Here is an 18497-nt window from a genome sequence, read left to right as displayed (position 1 = left end):
TTGTCATTTTCAATTCTCAGTTATTATTTCCCACATTTAAGTCTTTTTCTCCAGTTTTCTGCAGAAGTGTGCTTCTATGGGGGGAAAAAGCAATATTTCCTCATTTTCAAATGCTTTACTGAGATCTCTTCTCTCGTGCTTCTCATATCCCATATCCCTCCTCTATTTCTGGTCTTTTCCTTAATTTTCTCCATGCTGCTTCCACCTCTTTTTGCAAACACTTTGAAAAATACTCTTTTTATGTGCAGCATCAGCTAAAAACAAAAGAAACCTCTGCAATCTTATATCTTCTTGCTGTAGAAAAGACATTGTGTGTTTTTCTTTATTCTGGGCACTAAAACTTATAATATGGTTGATTGGAGACCTGGTTACTAAAACTTTTGCTTATCGTTCACTAAAATTGTTCTTGTAGACTATTGTATTGTCATTGCATATTTGTTTCTCAGAAAAACCCAAACCCAAATGAAGCAGAACATTTCAGAGTGCAAAGAATAGATTAATCAGAGGCTTTTGAATGTACTGTGACTGACAAAAAAAACAACAACCTAATAACCCTTAAGCACAATGAATGCTGCTTAAACATTCTAACAAAATGATAAAAACAAAAATTCTAAGGAATTAATTGAGGGTAAAGTGGGTTCTTAGATCGAGGTATTTTGAAATTCGAACAATAGGCAAGTCTAAATAGGCAAGTCTAGGCTAAGACGCTGAGCTTGTTGATCGAAAAGTTGGCAGTTCAGTGGTTCGAATCCCTAGTGCTGTGTAATGGGGTGAGCTCCCGTTACTTGTCCCAGCTTCTGCCAACCTAGCAGTTCGAAAGCATGTAAAAAATGCAAGTATAAAAATAGGGACCACCTTTGGTGGGAAGGTAACAGCGTTCCATGCGCCTTTGGCATTTAGTCATGCCGGCCACATGACCATAGAGATATCTTCGGAGAGTGCTGGCTCTTTGGCTTTGAAACGGAGATGAGCACCACCCCCTAGAGTCGGGAATGACTAGCACATATGTGCGAAGGGAACCTTTACCTTTACCTTTTAGGATTGCCAAGTAATTCATTATGGGAATATTTGGACACTGGAGACTATCATACCTCATGTTGGTAGTTTCAATTAAAGAAAGACTTAAACTAATGAGGAGCCAATATAGTCATACCTTAGGCACAGAACCTGCTGGGTGACTTTGGGCCAATCCCTGTCTCCAAGATCTAGGAAGCAAGTGAGGGTAAATCACCTTCAAGAAAACTTGCCAAGAAAACTTCAGGAACCAGTCCAGGTAGTCAGAAGGAGTCAAAAACTGATGTATACATATAGACTGAAGAAGGAAAATTTGGAACAAGTAGCATGGTCATGTTAAAGTAGGACCAGGGCCATATATATCCAAGTCCATCCTCAGGAATCACTGGATAACTTTGGAAAATCATTTTCTCATTACCTAACCTACCTTACACAGTTTTGTTCTAAGGAAAATAAGAGGAATGGTTTGCCATGTATATTAAGTTACTCTGGTGAAAGAAAGACAAGCTATATATTTCATATATGAAAAAGAATGAATTATATTAAGGAAACGGAATGGGCGAATGTAGATGAAATAAACCACTATTTAAGTTATTTACAGTACTGAGACAGCTTTGAACTTCCCTAAGTACAGTAACAACTTTTCTGAAAAAAAAAGATCAATTAACTAATAAAACATATTTTCTTATTAGTCTATGGGGCCTGACTTTTGATATATCAAGTATATATTTCTCTCAGCCCTAGGAAGGAGGCAATTGGAAAAGAAAGCCAAAGAGAAGACAACTTGTCTTTGGTGTATTGTATCTATTACTGAAGCTGGTTTGGTTGAACTCAAAAAATAGAGTCTGGCTTTATACAAGTGTTTCCATCTTGTGAACATCCCAAAGGTGCTTTTTCAAGAGGCAATTGGACTTTCTTGTTTTTCTTTGAAGACAGTTTGCTTCTCACCCAAGAAGCTTTTTCAGCTCTGACTGGATGTAATATAAATATAAATCCTACCATTCCCCACCATCCAGTCAGAGCTGAAGAAGCTTCTTGGATGAGAAGCAAAACATCTTCAAAGAAAAACAAGAAAGCCCAATTGCCTCTTGAAAAAAAAAAGAATTTTGGAGACAACCATGACCTGGATGAGTAAGAATCTCCATAGACATCTTGTGAACAGTTTTCTTACAGCAGCATATCTGTATTTATCTCCATTTGATTATGTATAAGGTCTTACCTTTTTGAATGTATAAATCATGCCTTTGTAACACTATTTATCATTTATTTAATGTGTCAATGCAGTGGGCAGTGAAAAAAAATCCAGAACTCCACATTCTCTGGTTCTTGGGTTAGTATTGTTCTTCTATTCCTGGTAGATTTTTCAAGAAAGGTCTCCATGAACAGAAGCAGGAAGGACATCAGTTTTCTAATCCTCTTTGTTTTCTCTAGTTTTCTCTCTACCATTCATATTCTATGGTGTTTCACAAGACTCTTCAACAGGAAGTTAGTTTAGGGGGAAGTGGAAGAAGTTGAAGAGAAATCAGCAAAAGAGGTTCCTCCATTTCCTTCTATTCATAAAGGTTTCTGATAAGAGTGTCTTCTATTTTGGGCAACAGGATGTCTTGTCCAAGTACTAAAAACAAAACAACCCCCCCTCCCATATTTATATGTTGCTCATGTTGAAAGGGTTATATGAACCAGGAGTACCTGCAAAAGATAAGCAAAGTTATAATGATAGTCATGATTGCATAATTGAAACTGCCATATTGACATATGTGGTTTTATATTCTGTAAGCTGCCTTGAGCCGCCATGGGCGAATAGGCGGAATATAAAACTAACTAACTAACTAACTAACTAACTAACTAACTAACTAACTAACTAACTAAAATATCTATCCCTACCCCTTCTGCAGAAATTTCTGATTTGAGTATTACAGAAATTTAAGTAGAGGAAAACAAAACAAAATTCAGCCTCCAACATAGGAGCCAAGGCCACTATTTTTATGGTTGTTCTGCTGATATTAATATTTTTAGTCTTTGAGAGCTGCAGAAAGTATGGCAATGATGCAGTTACAGTATGTCATTTAAGTGGGTGACACAATTTTTTTCATCCTTTTAAAAATGTCTTCACATAAAATAGGTGTATCACATTTCCCAGTCTGAGATTTTTATATTTGTATTAAGATTCAACCATTTTTTGCCTGAAGATTTCCCAGTGAAATGCTGGGGAAAACATGGACCTGAAGAGAAGACCACCACACAGGATTTTGGTTGCCTATCCCTGCCTACAGTTTTTAAAATAAAATATCTGTAGCTTCATGAAAACTTTGAACACAGTGATTTCCTGCATTTGTGTCCAACAGAGGCCCATCCTACTTGCACAATTACAGGTCATGGGAAAATCACAATAAGAATAGGAGCTTTCTTGCGATGGCAATAAAAACAATGGGTCTAAGCGGAGAAGTAATTTCCCAAGTAGCTGATCAATGATTTATAAGTCATTATAATAACAGTTGTATAATGTAAATTTTGAAACCATTGCCTCTTTTTAATTTAGATTGTAACTGTATTAGCAAACCTGTCTGTGCTGGACCAGTGTGCTTCAGAAATAATCCAACAAAATGGTACGTATATTTTGACAAACACACAAAAGATTTACACATTTGAAAACAAAACTGAAAAGGATCCTTCAGCTAGACAGCATTTAATATAATGCTATACACCAGGATTACTAAAGATCTAAATGTATCTTTTTTTGAGACTAAAATTCTGCATTTTCACATTTTCAAATCTCGGAATCTTGACCTTGTAAGGATTCAAGTTTATGCCATTTTCTTTCTGAAATACCTACAGACAGGACCAGAGGTGGGTTTCAGCAGGTTCTGACCAGTTCTGGAGAACTGGTAGTGGAAATTTTGAGTAGTTCGGAGAACCGGTAGTAAAAATTCTGACTGTCCCCACCCCCATCTATTCTCTGCCTCCCAAGTCCCAGCTGATCGGGAGGAAATGGGCTTTTGCAGTATCCTTCCCCTGGAGTGGGGTGGGAATGGAGATTTTACAGTATCCTTCCCCTGCCATGCTCACCAAGCCATGCCCACAGAACCAGTAGTAAAAATTTTTGAAACCCACCACTGGGCAGGACCCTGCAATTTCAAAATCATGGCCTTTTTTCTATTTCAGATACATGGAATGATGATATTGTTATACCTCCCTATTTTGGGAAACGTGCCAGTGAAGAAACAGAGAGGGAGCCATCTCTCTCTACTGCTTTACTGTTGAATTCTTCATATACTGTCGTTCAAGCTGCTTTTGAATATAGATTTAGTGTTCTTGTTAAGGTTTAAGTGCTCTCTTACACCCAAAAATTGCCCTGGCAACAGTAGACCATCTCTTTGTAATTGTTGCCTGATGAAATAGCAGAGAGAAGCAGCTTGCTGTTGTTGGACTGTCAGCAACTAGGGCTTATCCAGGTTTCCAAACCAGGGATCAACTGCAGTAAAGAACTGTATCTCCCCTTTGCCTGACTTCTGTTCAGGGGTGAAATGCTCCCGGTTCGGACCAGATCGCCCAATCCGGTAGCGATGGTGGTGGGTGGTTCGGAGAACCGGTAGCAAAAATCCCTGTGCTCCCCCATGCCCAGCTGAGCCGCGCAATCATCAGAGGCTGTTTTTTTTACTTTTAAAAGCATTTTTTCTACAACCTCTTTGGCCGAAAAAATGCTTTTAAAAGTAAAAATAAAAAAGCCTCTGATGATCGTGTGGCTCATCTGGGATCGTCAGAGGCTTTTCAAAGCATTTTTTTCTGCAACCTCTTAAGGTTGTAGAAAAAATGCTTTTAAAAGTAAAAAAAAAAAAGTTGGCCACGCTCACCCAGTCACAATACCCCACCACCACCAAGCCACGCCCACAGAACCGGTAGTAACAAATTTTAGATTTCACCCCTGCTTCTGTTCTAGTCTGGAAGAGATGATTTTGTGGCTAGAAAAAGTGGCAAGTGAAGGAGGGGATGAGTTCTGACAAATAATTACACTAAAGTTGTAGCCATTTGTCAGAACTACCATCCATGCTATTGGATGGATGTTTTTCACCTCTGGCTTGTGACATTAGTGGTGGAAGTCATCCTTTCCTAAAAGGGAAATGCCATTCTCATCCCGTAGTAGAGGATTGGCAGTAGAAGCAGCTAAATCTATGCTGCTTAAGTAAATTACTTTCTTAAAATTACCATTTCTCCTTTTTATATTTCGAATAATGATGGGAGATTATACCTTTAGGCAGAATTTGACAGAGCAAGGATGAGGATTGGGGATTAGGGATTTAGCTTTGTCTCCTGCAATTATGCTGGCTTGGTTTATGTATTGCTTCCTCTTCAACTATAACGTTTGTACCAACAATTCTTTTTAATGTGTTCTTGGGTAATTGACAGCAATATTTTACGCTTTTGTAGGTATTCAAGTTTTAATGGAAATGCTGTCTGAAAAATCACCATTTGGGAATTCACCCGAAAGAACTGCTTGTGAACAAGTTCAACAAAAAGCCGCCGTGACACTTGCTCGGCTTAGCCGTGATCCTGAAGTAGCTAATTCAGCCATAAAACTCAACTGTACGTATTTAAATGATTTGATACATCAAAGGGACATTATTTAGACCAGTGTTGGCTGAATGGTACTTTTCTCCATTGCATGTCAACTAAGAACCAATCTATTTTCCAGTACTGGTCATTTATTTTTTAAAAGATTTCTGTTTTACGAATCAACCAATGATTGCCCCAACTGGCAGCTTGAAGTTCAGTTAGCAGTACAGATAATCCTTGATTTATGACTGTAATGGAGCTTGCCCATTATGGTTGTAAGTTGTGACAATCATAAAGTTGTCCTGTGGCCAACCTAATTTTACAACCTTTTTTGTGGTGGTCATTAAGCGAACCAATTGTTTGCTATGGACTGATTTTGTAGAAAATAAATCCCATTTTTCAGCAAAAAACCTGTTAAACCTGGTCACATGACCACTGGATGCTGCAAATGGCCAAAATACAGCCAATTGCCAAGCACCTAAAAAGCAGTTAGGGTCAGGGGCAGCCATCATAAGCAGTCCTGGGGAGGTCCTTGTAACTTTGACGACTACCCAGGGGTGAAATCCTACCGGTTCGGACTGGTTTGGGCGAACTGCTAGAGATTATGGGCATCAGTTCACCGATATTCCACAGAATTCAACATTAAATGCAGCAGAGAGAATGCTAACTTTTCTCCTTCCATTCACAACGGAGCTGCTGCAGCCTGTCCCTTTTAAGGTAGTCCCCAGGAGGGAGGGGGATGGGGGGGAAGCAGCTAGAATGGAGCCATTTTCGTGAAAGGCAGGAAAATGAGGAAGGGGATTTTCCTGCCTGTCATCCATTCCTCAATCTCATCACAGACTGAGGGAAGGATGGTAGGCAGGAATATTCCCCTCCCATTTTTCTGCCATTCGCGACAAGGAGTGGCTGGGAAGGGAAGGGCCGGTGAGGAACCCCCTCGATGTGAGTGATGTCGAATTGGCCACACCCACCCAGTCATATGACCTCCCCCCAACAAGCTATGCCCACAGAACCAGTAGGGGAACTTTTTTAATTTCACCCCTGGGACTACCTATATGAAACTGCTCATGACAATGCACTTGTACATGCTAAGCCATATGTCCAACAAAATGATACAATATTGTTCACAGAAAACTCAGTACTAGCTTTCAAAGGTGTGAATGGGACTCTTCTAGAGAAAGGAAAAAAGGAATCCCTTAAAATGGCATTCATCATTGAATAAATTAAGTCTGATATGCCTGGATAAAGATTTACTGGCTTTGCAAAGAGAACTATGAATTCTTTTAGTGTTTATATTTTGTGCTATGTAAAAAGAAGTGGGTTTTTTTTTCTTTCCAGCTTTTTCTAAGCGTCACTTTTTATAGCATTACAACATTTTGACTGAAATGGATAAATCTAGAACAGGGGTGAGCAACTGTGGTCCTTTTACAACCTGTGGACTTCAACTCCCAGAATTCCTGAGACAGCCAAGCTGGCTCAGGAATTCTGGGAATTGAAGTCTACAGGTTGTAAAAGGGCCACAGTTGCCCACCCCGATCTAGAAAATATGACACACAGAATAAATTGTTAATCAATGTTCTTTTCAAATCATTTTTAGGTATTCCACGTCTCATACAACTTTGCAGGTCTCCAGGTGAAAGAAATAAGAGTGATTCTGTTCTTGTTGCTTGTCTGGTAAGGGCATCTAATTGTTCCCAGGGTGGGATTCAGCCAGTTCAGATCAGTTTGGGCGAATCAGTAGTTACAGCCAGTGGCTTGGCCCGTCCCCCTGCCCCCGCCCTATTCCATCTTATACAATCGCCATGTTTTTGATGCAGCATGCATGTGGCAAGGCACATGAGCGAAGCTATCCAGTCCTATACGATCGCTGTGTTTTTGATGCAGCGCGCATGTGCACGAGCGCTCACATTTTCGATTCTGGGCGAACCGGTTGTTAAATTATGTGAAGCTCACCTCTGATTGTTCCCTCTTTTCTTTCATTTTATTCTGCTGGTCAGACATTCATCATTAAGAGTTCCTATTGGCTGGAAGGGTAGGAGAGCTAATCTTGCCAGATTTCAGCCTTCTGATTCACATCCCTCACTATTGAGAAGATTCTTTAGCTATCCAGATCAGATCTGCAACAGACAGGAACAGAATTTATCTGTAAAGGAATATATTCAATTCCATAATGTCAGCTGTTGCAAGAGTATTTGCCAGCAAAATATTTTCCTCTGTCTATTGATCCCCTTCTCCTCAGTTATTTTCCACAGGGACATATAAGTTTTTTAAAAAGAGAAAATAAACTTTATTGTGGTTACCAATGAAGCAAACATATATTTCATAACATCAGATACTAATCTTTTGAGCACATTTGACATCCTAAGTTGCATCTACAAGTTTTATTGTGATCTGGCTCTTTTCTGTCCGTTAAAACCTGTCCATTTTAGACAAATATTCCTTCTGGAGAGTATCAGTAATGGAGGTTTTCAAAGTTAAAATCTTAAAGCTTAGTAGTCTGAGATCATTTTCTTTTCAATGAAAATATATTTTGTCTGATTGCTACAAGGGATATCTAGCCTTCTGCAACTTCCCATCTCATAATATGGTAAAATAATTTCTGTAACAGCTGCCTTATTTTAATGAAGATAAGTAAGCAATATTTGTTTCTGCAAAAGAGATTTGCATTCAATTTTTTTGTCTCCACATGGCTGGAAATCAGATGATTTATTATTTGTAATGTTATAAACTTGCAGACATCCATCAAAATAAAAGCAGTTATATATTAATAATTGCACACAAATAATTTTTATCTTAATTTTAGGCTTGCCTAAAGTCACATTATAAATCCATGATTCACCTTCAGAATCCTTCATTGGCACAAAGTCTCTAGAAACAAAACTGCCTTCTACTAGAAAATGCATTGGGGGTTTGGGGCATGGAACACCTTTATATAACATGGTTTAAATTTTGAAATTGTATTCCTTTCTTTAAATGATTCAGTTTGTTTGCTTGTTCGTTTACTGAGAACAAGCCATTTTCCATTCCATCATTAAGCCAAGGAATTTGAAGTATAGAATTGTTGCTGTAGACAATGCTGACACATAATTAATGCAACCCAAGTGAGGGATAGGCTGAAGTTACTTTATGGGGGTTCCTAAATACATTATATATATATATAAATATATTTAAAGAGATGGACATGATGGCTCAGTGGCTAAGATGCTGAACTCGTCAATCGAAAGATCGGCAGTTCAGCGGTTCGAATCCCTAGTGCCACATAATGGAGTGAGCTCCCGTTACTTTTCCCAGCTTCTGCCAACCTAGGAGTTCGAAAGCACGTAAAAAATGCAAGTAGAAAAATAGGGATCACCTTTGGTGGGAAGGTAACAGCGTTCCGTGAGCCTTTGGCATTTAGTCATGCTGGCCACATGACCACGTCTTCGGACATCGCTGGCTCTTCAGCTTTGAAACAGAGATGAGCACCACCCCCTAGAGTTGGGAACGACTAGCACATATTTGCGAGGGGAACTTTTACCTTTACCTTTAAATATATTGGCTGTAAAAAGAATGGAGGTGCAATGATGACTTTAGTTCAGAAGGGAAAGCAGGCAGATTCTAAGCATTATGTTGGCCTGCTCCAATATAAATCTATTCTTCATTAACTTTCTTGTAGGAAGTAGCATAAAAAGGAAAAGAGATTATGAATCATGAAATAGCATGTCCGCCTGTCAGATCTGGCTCTCCTATTGGACAGTTGCCTCACCTGAATATGTAGGGATGTCAGGAAATGCTGGAAGACCAACCTTAATGTACCATTTGGCAATAACAGTAGTAATAGCACTTAGATTTAAATACTACTCTATAGTGCTTTACAGCACTCTCTGAGTAGTTTACAACATCAGCATATTGCCCCCAACAATCTGGGCTCTCATTTTACCGACCTTTGAAGAATGGAAGGCTGAATCAACCTTAAGCCCATCAGGATCAAATTCCAGGCTGTGGACAGAGCTAGCCTGCAATTCTGTATTCTAACCACTGGGTCACTAATGCTCTTGACTGTGCCACCATTTGACTTTCCTGCCTGAGTTAAGGTGCTTGATAGCTTCAGTTACTGGAAAATGCTAGAAAATTACTAATTTGGAAGTAAGATGTACCTGGAGGTTTGGTCATTGTTATGGTAATTGTGGATCTTTTCTTTGCCTAAGGCACCAAAAAATATCCTGATCAATCCTACCTCTCAAACTCTATGAAGAGGGTCTCAACAAGATATAAGTGGTGGGATTCAATTTTTTTTATTACCGGTTCTGTGGGTGTGGCTTGATGGGCATGGTGTGGCTTGCTGAGGCATGGCAGGGGAAATCTCCATTCCCAACCCACTCCAGGGGAAGGTTACTGCAAAATCTCCATTTCTTCCCAATCAGCTGGGACTCGCGGGTAGAGAATAGATGGGGGCGGGGCCAGTCAGAGGTGGTATTTACCAGTTCTCCGAACTACTCAAAATTTGCTTCCTGTTCTCCAGAACTGGTCAGAATCTTCTGAATACCACCTCTGCAAGATATGATCTATATAAATGAATCTAGTAGATACAAATAAAGGTAACATTTATGACCTGCAGGACCCAAGTGATTTGAAAAGTTCTCTTTTGTGAAAAAAAGTAATCCTTTTAATTTATTTAATTAAAATAACATTTGTATTAGCAATTACATTTAAAACAAGCAAACAAATGTTGTTAGGGAAGGGCAGCATTCCGTGGGGGGCAAAGTTGAGGAACTCAGAGATAAGCCCTTTCCTCCCCTGCCTTCTGGATTCTCATAAACAATTGCTGCCCATTTCTAATTAATTCAAGTGAACCAACTGACCGAGCTACTATATGAATAGCACTAGATTTAGCCTTCACTGGGAGGTAAACAGCACAAGGAACTTTCACTGAACTTCAGAATATGAGTCTGTTCTCAAATAGATTTATATAGCATTGTCTAAAGCAGGGTTCATTCTAATTATCATTAACATTTTAAAAGTGTCATCACATTTTCTCATAGGCAGCTTTACGACGGTTAGCTGTGATGAGCCCTGATGGTCTTCAAGAATCAGATTTCCAGCAGTTGGTGAAGCCCAGGCTTGTGGATTCCTTCCTGCTTTGTACCAATATGGAAGAAAGCTTTGTTTAAACCAATGTAACTTTATTATTAATGTTATTCACGACTGGGTAACTGATTAACTGCTTATGATTAATTTATTATAAGAGTTAACATAGGAAAAAATGCCATTTCACATTTCTGATCCCTATGAAAAATTGTCTCTACCTCTTCTAGGTTTGCACAATATAAACATAATAATTTAAATAAAATAAATAAATAAATTATACAGAATGGGAGATAGGTCCACTTCCCCACTCATTCTCCACTCATGATTTGATATCAGTCATCAGTGATTTATTTTTGGGGTGGAAACCGCAGTGTGATTAAGAGATGGAAGGCAAGCAAGGGGCAGGGATTGGTAACCCATAACTGTGTGGAGCTATAAACAGATTTCATACTTCTTTTTAAATATCTTTTGGGACTTTGCCAACTGTGGAAAATTGTTGGAATATTTTTTAGAGAAAATAGAAAACTAATATATAAACAAGGGATAGGTTCACATAGCATGGTGCGAAGTGGCATTTTATACCATGAATTCAGTTGAATTTCCTCAAGTAGAATATTATTTTAGAATTAATGGCTAATGTGATTGCAGGGCACACATTAGGATATGCAAAAGCTCATCAAAGTGCCCTTTCAGGTTGCTACATAAACCTGAGTAGCCTCAGGTATATATCAAAGCTTTATCATGGCCAAGCCATACTGAAGCAATGCCTCCAGAACTTTCCATGGTTTTTCCATGGTCTTATATTACCAGTCCTGATAAAGCAAAGAATAGTTATCCATTTTGACGCTTGCACTGTTTGGTGACTCTTGCACTGTTCCTTCAATCAGATTTAAGATAGTCGCACAACATACGTCTATGGAGAATTTCACTCATCCAGGTCATGGTTGTCCCAAAGGTGATTTTTCAAGAGGCAACTGGACTTGTTTTTCTTTGAAGACATCTAAGAGGCCTCTTCAGCTCTGACTGGATGGTGGATTAATTCTGCACAATCCAGTCAGAGATAAAGAAGCTTCTTGGATGAGAAGTGAAAGAAAAACAAGAAAGTCCAGTTGCCTCTTGAAAAAGCATCTTTGGGACCCCCACAACAACAGTAATTCCACCTTACACAGGCCTGATAGAGAGGTAAACAACATTTGGGGTAGGGAGGGGAATGAATAACAAAGCTTCTGTTATGAATTCCCAACTCAAAACCCACAAGCTACATACTTGCAGCAAATGCAGGATGCAAGTAGGAATGGAAGGGATTTTCTATGTACATATTTGATTTTTCAACATTTTAACTAGCTGAGAATACAGATGCTTTTGGATCTCAAGGTGCAATTCCAGTTTTTTGCCATTAGCCATATTGTTGGGACTAATAAGCTAAATAAGATAAGATAAAGAGTGTTTAAATCCAAATCATCTGGACAACATTTAGATTGCTTACTTCTTCTACTCCTCCGATATACATGTGCACCAAAATCTATATTTTTTAGAATTTTGTAATTTAGTTTATAGCTATGAAAATCTATATAAAAAAACATCTGTTGACTTCTTGAACACTCTGCACCCAACAATAATATCTTAGACAATGATTACATTGTAATAAAGAAAAATCACCTGCAGAAAATGCACAATCAGGAAAAATACAGAATTGCATATGAAACTATTATTACTTTTTTGTTGAATTAGCTAAATCATGCACCAAATCAAGCTAGTAGATGAAGATATGAAAAAAAATAATTGAAATAAATTGGACAGATTTGCTAAAATATTAGCACTATATACAGTAGTAGGGAAACTGCCATATAGGACAAAACAACTCTAAAATATTCAGTCCAACGTACTATTTCCTAGAATGGCTAAATGCTTTTGTGGCAGTGATGGGGGCAAAAAAAATGGAGGATGATATTCTTTTGAACTACTTCATAGATGCTTTTGCTTTAATGAAATTTGATACGTGTGCATATAGTCCTGAAAGTGTCAAATGTATTGAAAAGAAGAAATTTGGAGCAGACAAAAGTTTTAGACGAAAATGTATCTACATACATACACATATATGTTATTCCTTGGCAAAGAGTTCAGCATTATAAGATTCCTTTAATTTTTTAAAAAAAATGAATGTATATAAATGGCTTTTTATTTGTAGCTTGATTTCAAACAATCACATCGCAGCATATATGGTATTTATACTTATGATTTGATATTTGAACTAAAGCAAATTAATACATTTAAGAAAAACATAAATATAGAATGTTTTATGCTTTTGAAAAGAACAGCTTAATATAATTGCAGCGCAAGTTGTTTTATCCAAATATTTTAATCTCCACAAATAAAGGGAAACCAAAATTGTATGGGCAAAATTCAGCATTTATGCAAGCCAGTGGCAACCTTTAATGGTTAACATTGGGCAGATTTTAATATTCAGAATTTAATTTTATAGTTGCAAATGCAAGGCTTGATCTAAAAAAGAAGAGTCAAGCTATATATGTGCAGTAGCAATAGTTTTCCAGAGAATGATGGAGCACATGAATGAAAGTCAAAGTTTCTTCCAAGATCTCCTCTGAGCTTGTTGACTTTGGTGGAATTGCCAGGCAACTTTAATGAAAAGCCTCATGGCCAACCCACAGCTCATATATTAAGCACCACTGAGGATGAGTGGAACTGAAGCGTGAAAAGGAGTGTCATTTCAAGGTCAGTGATTCAAAGGCTTGTGGCAAATTGCCAGGCAACTCTTAGTTGACTTCTTGTTTTCTGAGGCACATCTTTGCCAGAAATAGTCTTGCATCTCTGATTTTCTGTCAGGTTATCAGAATCATGTTAGAGATATATATTTAATCATGGTACAAGCCTGTAAGCATTTAAACACCACATTGTAAGGTTGAAAACTAATCCTTTTTTTTTGTCTTAGCATTTATGTGTACTATTTATATTTGGCCATGTCTCCAGTGTTATTAATTGCATTGAATCAATTTGCATTAATTGCATTGCATTGAAAATCCATGGTTTAATATTGATTTAACTGATCTGCAGCATGGGAAAGGACTTCTCCCAGTCTCCAATTCTGACTCTTAGATCCGATCATAAAGCTTTAGGGATTGGTGTTCTAGGACTGGAAATACAGGTTTAGCTCCTGAGGCAGCCAGAAGTACTCAGGAAAGTCATTAATTCTTCCAGATGAATTCATAATATGTCCTGCAATTACAGTAAAGATCTGTAGTTAAGACTATATTTGGAACTAGACAAGTCTACAAAGAACATGCCTTTTAGCAATATAATACCCCGTTTCCCCAAAAATAAGGCATCCCTGAAAACATTTAAACGCAGAGCTGGAAATCAGATAAGATGGCAAGAGGAGCCCCATTTTGCTCTACACGCCCCAAAATAATAAGATCTCCCCGAAAATAAGGCCAAGCACTTATTTCAGGGTTCAAAAAAATATAAGTCAGGGTCTTATTTTTGGGGAAACACGATAATATAGTTATAATTATACTTATACTAATCCACCCCGCTTGTTCTGGCAAAAGGGGCCTACTACAGACTCCATCAGCCAAGGAATTTCAATTGTGTGATTTAGAAAAAAAAACACATGCAAATCTTATGCCAGGACCGTTTTTCAATTTTTCAAGGTGCCATGAGATGTTTCATTATGTTTTTTAAATATAATTTTATCTCAGCATGCAATAACATATTGTAACATATTAACATATGTCATATTCAATGGCCAGTATAACAAAAAATGACCATTGAATGTTGTATCTTACAATACAACATTCAATGGTCATTTTTTGTTATACTGGCCATTGAATATGACATATCTTACAATATAATAGTTGCATGTTTCTTTACATTGCATGCTATTCCTTTTATGCTTAAAAATTCTGCCCACAATGAATAGCCCATATCAAGATGCCGCTATTTCAATATCAGCACATCCTGGTAAGAATCAGCTGCCCCCAGAGATAAGGAGAATCCAAGACCTCAGTGCCTTCCGCCGTGCCCTTAAAACCCACTTTTTCCAGCAAGCCGGGCTGGCTTAGGAAGACATTTTTTAAAAATTTTTAAATGTTTAATTGGTTTGTGGTTTTTTAAATTTTGGGCCAAATTTATATAGATTTTAATTGTTTTTAATATTTGTATTTCATGTTTTTAATTCTGGCTGTGCACCGCCCTGAGTCCTCAGGGAGAAGGGGGGTATATAAATTGAAAAATAAAATAAAAAATAAATAAATAAAAATTCACCTTCTCCTTATGTCACCTTCCCTGGTCTTTGCCGTATTCATTACCTCAAAGCACAAAACATGCTGCTGATATTCTTAACAGACATAATGAGAAGCAGGAATTACAGCATAAATTATCTGCAGAGCAAATTACCGTATTTTTCGGAGTATAAGATGCACCTTTCCCCCCCTAAAAGAAGCTGAAAATTTGGGTGCGTTTTATACTCCGAATGTAGCTTTTTCAAAGCTTTTTTTCAGCCCTAATGAGGCGCTAACGAGGCACTAGCAAGTGAAGCGATCTTCCCAGCTTTGCCTTCTCCCTCAATTCTCTGCTGTGCTTTAATGAGGCGCTAGCGAGTGAAGCGATCTCCATGCTTTGCTCCGACTCTCAGCTGTTCTTTAGAAGCTTTTTTTCAACCCTAACTAGGTGCTAGCTGAGTGAAGCGATCTCCCCCCATGCTTTGCCTGCTTTTCTCATTGCTGCTTCCTCTCAGCTGTGCCTTAGAAGCTGTTTTTTATCCCCAAGTAGGGGATAAAAAACCAGAAAACTAATGTGCTGAAGCTGACCAGACTAAGGACACTAGCCAAATGAATACCTGGGAGGCAGATTCCCTCCTATTTTTCTCCCCAAAAACTAAGCTGTGTCTTATACTCCGGAGCATCTTATACTCCGAAAAATATGGTATGTGGTCAAATTGGTACTGGAGTATCATTCAAACGGATCCAAATTTAAGACCTTAATACCACACATTCAATATAGCATTTATCCTCCTCATTTAATCAGACTTTTTCTTGGAAGAACTTTGAGGTATATGGCTGTTAGGTCTATTTATTAACTAGTGTATCTAGGAGAAAGCTTCCATCAAAGCATGGAACATTTGTAAGGTCTCCTGCTGTGAGACTAGTGTCAGCAGATCATACCTCAGACAGGCTGCTGCTGGGATCAGTCCAAATTTTAATTTGCCTTGAAAGATGATGAGAGAGAATGGATGTCATCTTAATGGCCCCCCACCAAGGCGACGGTATGCTACTGGAGTTGTAAATGAAAACTGAGTAAAGTTCTCTTTAAAAATGTTGATCCATATTAAAGCACTTTTCAAATGTTGAAAGCCATTATTTATTTTGGGGGAGTTTAGTATGACGTTAGACAGGTGTATCTATGAATATACCTTAAGTCCATAAATCAGAATCTGAAACTGTAATGTGTTGCTGGCTTTCTAACTGCAAATGTGGTAATATTAACATGGAATAAAAAAGGAAATTTTTGTCTGTTGCATTCAAAATTTGTTCTACCAAAATTCACCAAATTAAGGCTTCACTTTTGTTTATGAATAGCCTGAATCAGGATTATGTACCAGGAAAACAACTGATAGTGGTGAAAATTTGAGAGGTCTAATTATCACTAACATGACTACAGAGAGCAAAGGCAACAGGCATAATGAATATGATAGGGTTGTCTCTAACTCATATGAAGCATATTGAAAAAGTTTCAAGTCAATGTCTCCCTTATAGGAAACCTACAAACTTTTATGATTTCTATTTTTTAAAAAATGAAAAAGGGATTTAATCATTATCCCTTGCTATCTGTAGACTACCGGTCTAAGAGTCTCAGTGTAGTTTTCTCATATTGCCTAACATTATAGTAAAAACTGATGTGAGAATGATTAATTGATTATATGCCATCAACTCTTAGTGACCATATAGGTCAGTGTTTTTCAACCTTAGCAACTTTAAGCTACTTTAATGACCTCAACTCCCAAAATTCCCCAGCCAGCCATGTTGAAATCCACACATCTTAAAGTTGCTAAGGTTGAGAAACTTTGATATAAGTAGATTTTCTCCTTGAGAGAAAATGACAATGTCTTATTTACCTTTGTCTGCCCACTACAACCTCGAAACAGAAAGGCCCTCATCTTCTAAGATTTATGGCAGTTATCATTATATATCACTTGCAACTCTTTTTTAAAAAATGAAAGATAAATACATTTATGAGATACATCTTCAACTTTCTAATGGATATTGTACAGTTCTTGCCAGAAGAGCTGATGTGGTTGTCAAGTCATCAGTTATCCTTTGGGTATTCTTTTGTATTCTCTTCTTTATGAGAAACTGCACTGAATCCTAGATATACTCAAATAACCACATAAATCACTCAATAACTTAATTGTCCCACTCCAAAAAGACAGTAGTGAAAGCTGATAAACTAAATGGTTTGTCAGTTCCTTGAAGCCCCCATTTATCACTTTCTGATGTCTGCAAGAAACCTCTGGATTTTATTTCCATTTGCATTTCATTTCAGAGTCAATTAATTCTATTCAAATTTGTGATTAAGTTCTGAGTCAAGTTGAGCTAGTTCACTTCATCAACTTCAATTGTCAAATTAAGTAGATTTTATTTGAAAATATATTCAAGTTGATAAGAATGTCTGCGCATGTACATACCAAAAACACATCAAAGTTTCCAATCATTATGACGTAACTTGATTCAACTGAATATGTCAAATTATTTTGGCACTTCAATTGAAAATTTTGTTTGGAATTAGCAATTTGAACCATTTTTAGTCAGGTTGTTTTTAATATAAGCATCATACATTCCTATATTATCAAGGTAGTTCCATTATTTATTTATTTTTGAAATTTATATAAATTTGATATATAAGGCCAAATGTTGCATATAGAACAAATGTAACACTATTTCCACCAGTGCATGAGTTACATAAAATAACATAATCCCCTGGTAATTTAAAACTATCCAAATGATAGGACCATTTTGTTAACTTTATTAGATTCTGTTGTTACTTCTGCATTAACCTGTCAAAATGAGTATAGCCCAGTGTTCTAGAATTCTGAAGATGGTGAACCAGGTCACAAAATCTACAAAAAGCAAGCTATAGTAAGCCACCAGAAAGAAAGTAAAAGCTAATATTTAGAGTTATGAAAGGTGTAAGATATCTATAACAAAGGTCAGAATCCTCAGAACTAATCCAGTGGCCAATTCTTCCAAGTACTGATCAGAGTTCCCAATGTATAGAATATAACTAATCAATTCTTGTTTTATGTATATCACTTGAAATATATAACAAGATTGGGTTTATTTGGTCAATTTTCTCCTTTTGTGCCCAATTTTCTTGCAAAAGTCTCATTTGTCTGATTTTTCCTCTATATAAGAGGCTGCATATACTACTAAGCCCCTTGGGGTTTTTTGTTGAATTAATCCCTCCCTCCCTGAATGAATGATCTGTTTATTTTAAATATTTGTCTACTACCCTTTACTGATTCTTTGAGAAAACACACAAGTATATGAAAAAGAAGCTTCCTTTGCTTTAAATTAATGTCAATATTAGCCCAGGTGAATTCTTTGGAGTACATAGAATCTACTATTGAAAATAACTTTTCTCTGGTTGTTCCCTAGCTATCCCCGTGTATTTTCTTATGATGAATTGGTGCATCAGACCATCTTTTAAAGTCTGAAATTTTAAAAAAAGCGTTTTCAAAATTAGAGATAAAATTGTGCTGCACATTGCATTCAGTTATCTCTTCCAGAGTACACCGAGTGTTCCTAACGCTGGATTTGGCTTAGAGTATCAAAATACTTCTTCAAATTCTA

The 18497-nt window shown here is 37.3% G+C and overlaps 1 protein-coding gene across 1 annotated transcript in view; it reads left to right on the top strand.

Annotated features, from left to right (window-relative positions):
* The window catches only part of INSC (INSC spindle orientation adaptor protein), an 88991-nt gene extending 78276 nt beyond the window's left edge, over positions 1-10715 (top strand). The window contains exons 10-13 of the mRNA XM_070935164.1: positions 3554-3620; positions 5440-5595; positions 7163-7239; positions 10587-10715. Of these exons, the coding sequence (XP_070791265.1) occupies positions 3554-3620; positions 5440-5595; positions 7163-7239; positions 10587-10715 (429 nt within the window). The remainder of the gene's footprint in view (positions 1-3553; positions 3621-5439; positions 5596-7162; positions 7240-10586) is intronic.
* The last annotated feature ends 7782 nt before the right edge of the window (positions 10716-18497 follow it).

This window comes from Pituophis catenifer, unplaced genomic scaffold (genome assembly GCF_029215685.1).
Source record: "Pituophis catenifer annectens isolate HBS135680 unplaced genomic scaffold, rPitCat1.0.hap2 SCAF_1, whole genome shotgun sequence".
Classification (NCBI taxonomy): domain Eukaryota; kingdom Metazoa; phylum Chordata; class Lepidosauria; order Squamata; family Colubridae; genus Pituophis; species Pituophis catenifer.
This window is presented reverse-complemented; position numbering and strand designations above follow the sequence as displayed.